The 2,570-nt window shown below is 48.8% G+C and overlaps 1 protein-coding gene across 1 annotated transcript; it reads left to right on the top strand.

Moving 5' to 3' along the window:
* Positions 1-891: 891 nt before the first annotated feature.
* On the top strand, positions 892-2,077 carry LOC147436270 (BURP domain-containing protein 3-like). The gene has a single exon (XM_086487841.1). The coding sequence runs from the start codon at positions 1,001-1,003 to the stop codon at positions 2,075-2,077; it is 1,077 nt and encodes a 358-aa protein (XP_086343967.1). The 5' UTR covers positions 892-1,000.
* The last annotated feature ends 493 nt before the right edge of the window (positions 2,078-2,570 follow it).

Raw genomic sequence — 2,570 nt, forward strand, 5'->3', positions numbered from 1 at the left:
ATGTATAACAATAAAATCGATCATAAACAATTTCTCTTTTACTAGTATACACATTCCCCCATGTGCTTGCACATGGTTTGCATTGAAAACTTGAAGTTTGAAATGGTGTCCACTACCCAACCATGGAGAAATTAGTACATTGCAAAAAGTCATTAACTTTTGAATTCTGAAAATTTAATGGTATCTAATTATTATATTATAGCTCTTTTTATAGCCTTATTTGCATCAAAGTGCACCTAGAACAACTAGTGTTTTGACATCTTCTTGTTGTGAGGATTTTGCTTTGTATGGTGGCAACATCATGCTCATCCAAGGTTGTCTCTAGCTCATGCACTCTTTGAGCGGCGACACATGGAAGAAACTATGGGTTTCCCGGAAAACTTTTGCATTGTGCAAGAGCCATCGAGTGGTACAGGAGCTTCGAGTTTCTCTCGTGATCCATATCTGAAAGCTTTGGATTATTAATTTTTTGCATCGTAATTTAAACTTGTTTGTTTGGAAAAGTAAAGAATCTATTAAAAGGAAAGAAAAGTACAAGAGCCCAAGGGATTTAGAAAAGGGAGAGATAAAAGTTTGAACTTTGACGACATCTCCAATGACATCACTGTATTTTTGCACCGAGCAAGCCAAAAACATCTCCAACGAGGCGAGAGGGTTCGGGCGCCTCTCTCTCTCTCTCTCTCTCTCTCTCTCTCTCTCTGTGTGTGTGTGTGTGTGTCTCGCAATTAGCGACGCCTGCTGCCGTATTCGAGTAGGAAGCTACAGACTCTTCACAAGCTAGCGCTGGCCTCGAGAGAATCTTTAATCCAACTAATCTATACACATACTAACTAATATTACAGGTACTGCAGATACAAGCTGGCCTCGAGAGAATCGGCCGGAGGAGGAAGAATCTTTGTCGTCTGTGGCACTCCATAGTATATATACGTCCTTCATAATTCGGAGCAGCAGCGCACAGTTGTCAGTATCTTAGCAAATCATTAGTGCATACAGAATTAAAATGGCGGCCTCCAAGCGTGCCCTGCTCATGCTCCTGTCATGTGCCGCCGCATTGATGTTGCAGGGAGCAATATTATTATTCGCCTCACCCGCAGCGGCACTAGCACAAGGACGTGATCCGCCCGGCATACTGCTGTCCTCGGGCCTAGCGGCGCTGAAGTCCCCTCTCTCCACAGACCAGGTGGCTACCTACACGCAGCAGCTCGCCTCCTCCGGCCGCTTCACCAATACTGACGAGTTCTGCAGCCAGGCCCACATCCTGTGCGGCGCCACAGCCTCCTCCCTCGCCTTCAACAGCTGCACGCGCATGTCCAGGCGCCGCAGGCTACTGGACGACACCATCCTCCAATGCCGTAGCAAGCATGCGGCGGAAGCCGTGACCACCCTGGAGCTCTTCTTCACCCGCTTCAGCGATATGCAGCCGGGCAATACGATCACAGTCTCCGAGCCCGAGTTGTTAGGGTCGCGCCTCTCCACCTCCAGGTCCTTCCTGCCCAAGCCCATCTCCGACCTGCTCCCCATGTCCGTCAACAAGCTTCCCAGCATGCTCAGCACACTGGACATCGCGTCCACCTCCGACATGGCCACCGCCATGGCCACCAACTTGCAAATGTGCACGGACAAGGATCCCAAGGGATTCAATGATCGCACCTGCTCGTTTTCCCTGGAGGACCTCACCTCCTTCGTTACCAGCAGGCTGGGCACCAGCACTCCCAAGTCCATGGAGTTCTTCTACGACGCCACCATCGTGGACCAGCCGCTCACCATACTGAGCCTGGACCTGGTCAGCCCCGCTGGCACCAAGCAGTACTCCTGCCACACCATGTCCTTCGCCTTCACGGCGCAGTACTGCCACAACCTGCCTAGCACCAATATCTACAAGATGTCGGCCAGTGTCACCGACAAGGCGTCAGGCAAGATCACCACCTACGACAACCTCGGCGTTTCCTGCCACCTGGACACCAGCGGCTTCAGTCCCAACCACCCGGCCATGCGCAAGCTCAACATCAAGCCCGGCCAGGGCGAGGTCTGCCACCTCCTTGTCAACGCTGTCGTCTACGCCGCGCCTAGCTCATAATTATACAATTATATAATAGCTAACTATCACACAAATATAGTGAACAAGTGAAACTGTGAAAGTATATATGGCTCCAATAAAGTCAAGCGGATAAACAGTTTTACTTTACTCTTTATTACCTCCATGTTGTTTTAGATGTCTACACTAGAAGATCTTTTCCCAAGTGTCTCTCACTCATTTTGAGCTACTGCTCTGGTTGGTGCTGTTAAGGGCATGCTAGTAGCTCATGGTGGTTGTCGTTAGTGGAAAGCTCAACATCAAGCCCGGACAGGGCGAGGTCTGCCACCTCCTTGTCAACACTGTCGTCTACGCCGCGCCTAGCTCATAATTACTATCACACAAATATAGTGAACAAGTGAAATTGTGAAAGTATATATGGCTCTAATAAAGTCAGCTGATAAGCAGTTTTACTTTACTCTTTATTACCTCCATGTTGTTTTAGATGTCTCTCACTCATTTTGAGCATGTTAAGGGCATGCTAGTAGCTCATGGT

This window comes from Adiantum capillus-veneris, chromosome 18, assembly GCF_014529385.1.
Source record: "Adiantum capillus-veneris isolate H3 chromosome 18, ASM1452938v2, whole genome shotgun sequence".
NCBI lineage: Eukaryota > Viridiplantae > Streptophyta > Polypodiopsida > Polypodiales > Pteridaceae > Adiantum > Adiantum capillus-veneris.

Excerpts from the sequence above, each read along its gene's own strand:
- LOC147436270 (XM_086487841.1), top strand. The coding sequence starts at position 1,001 with ATGGCGGCCTCCAAGCGTGCCCTGCTCATGCTCCTGTCATGTGCCGCC.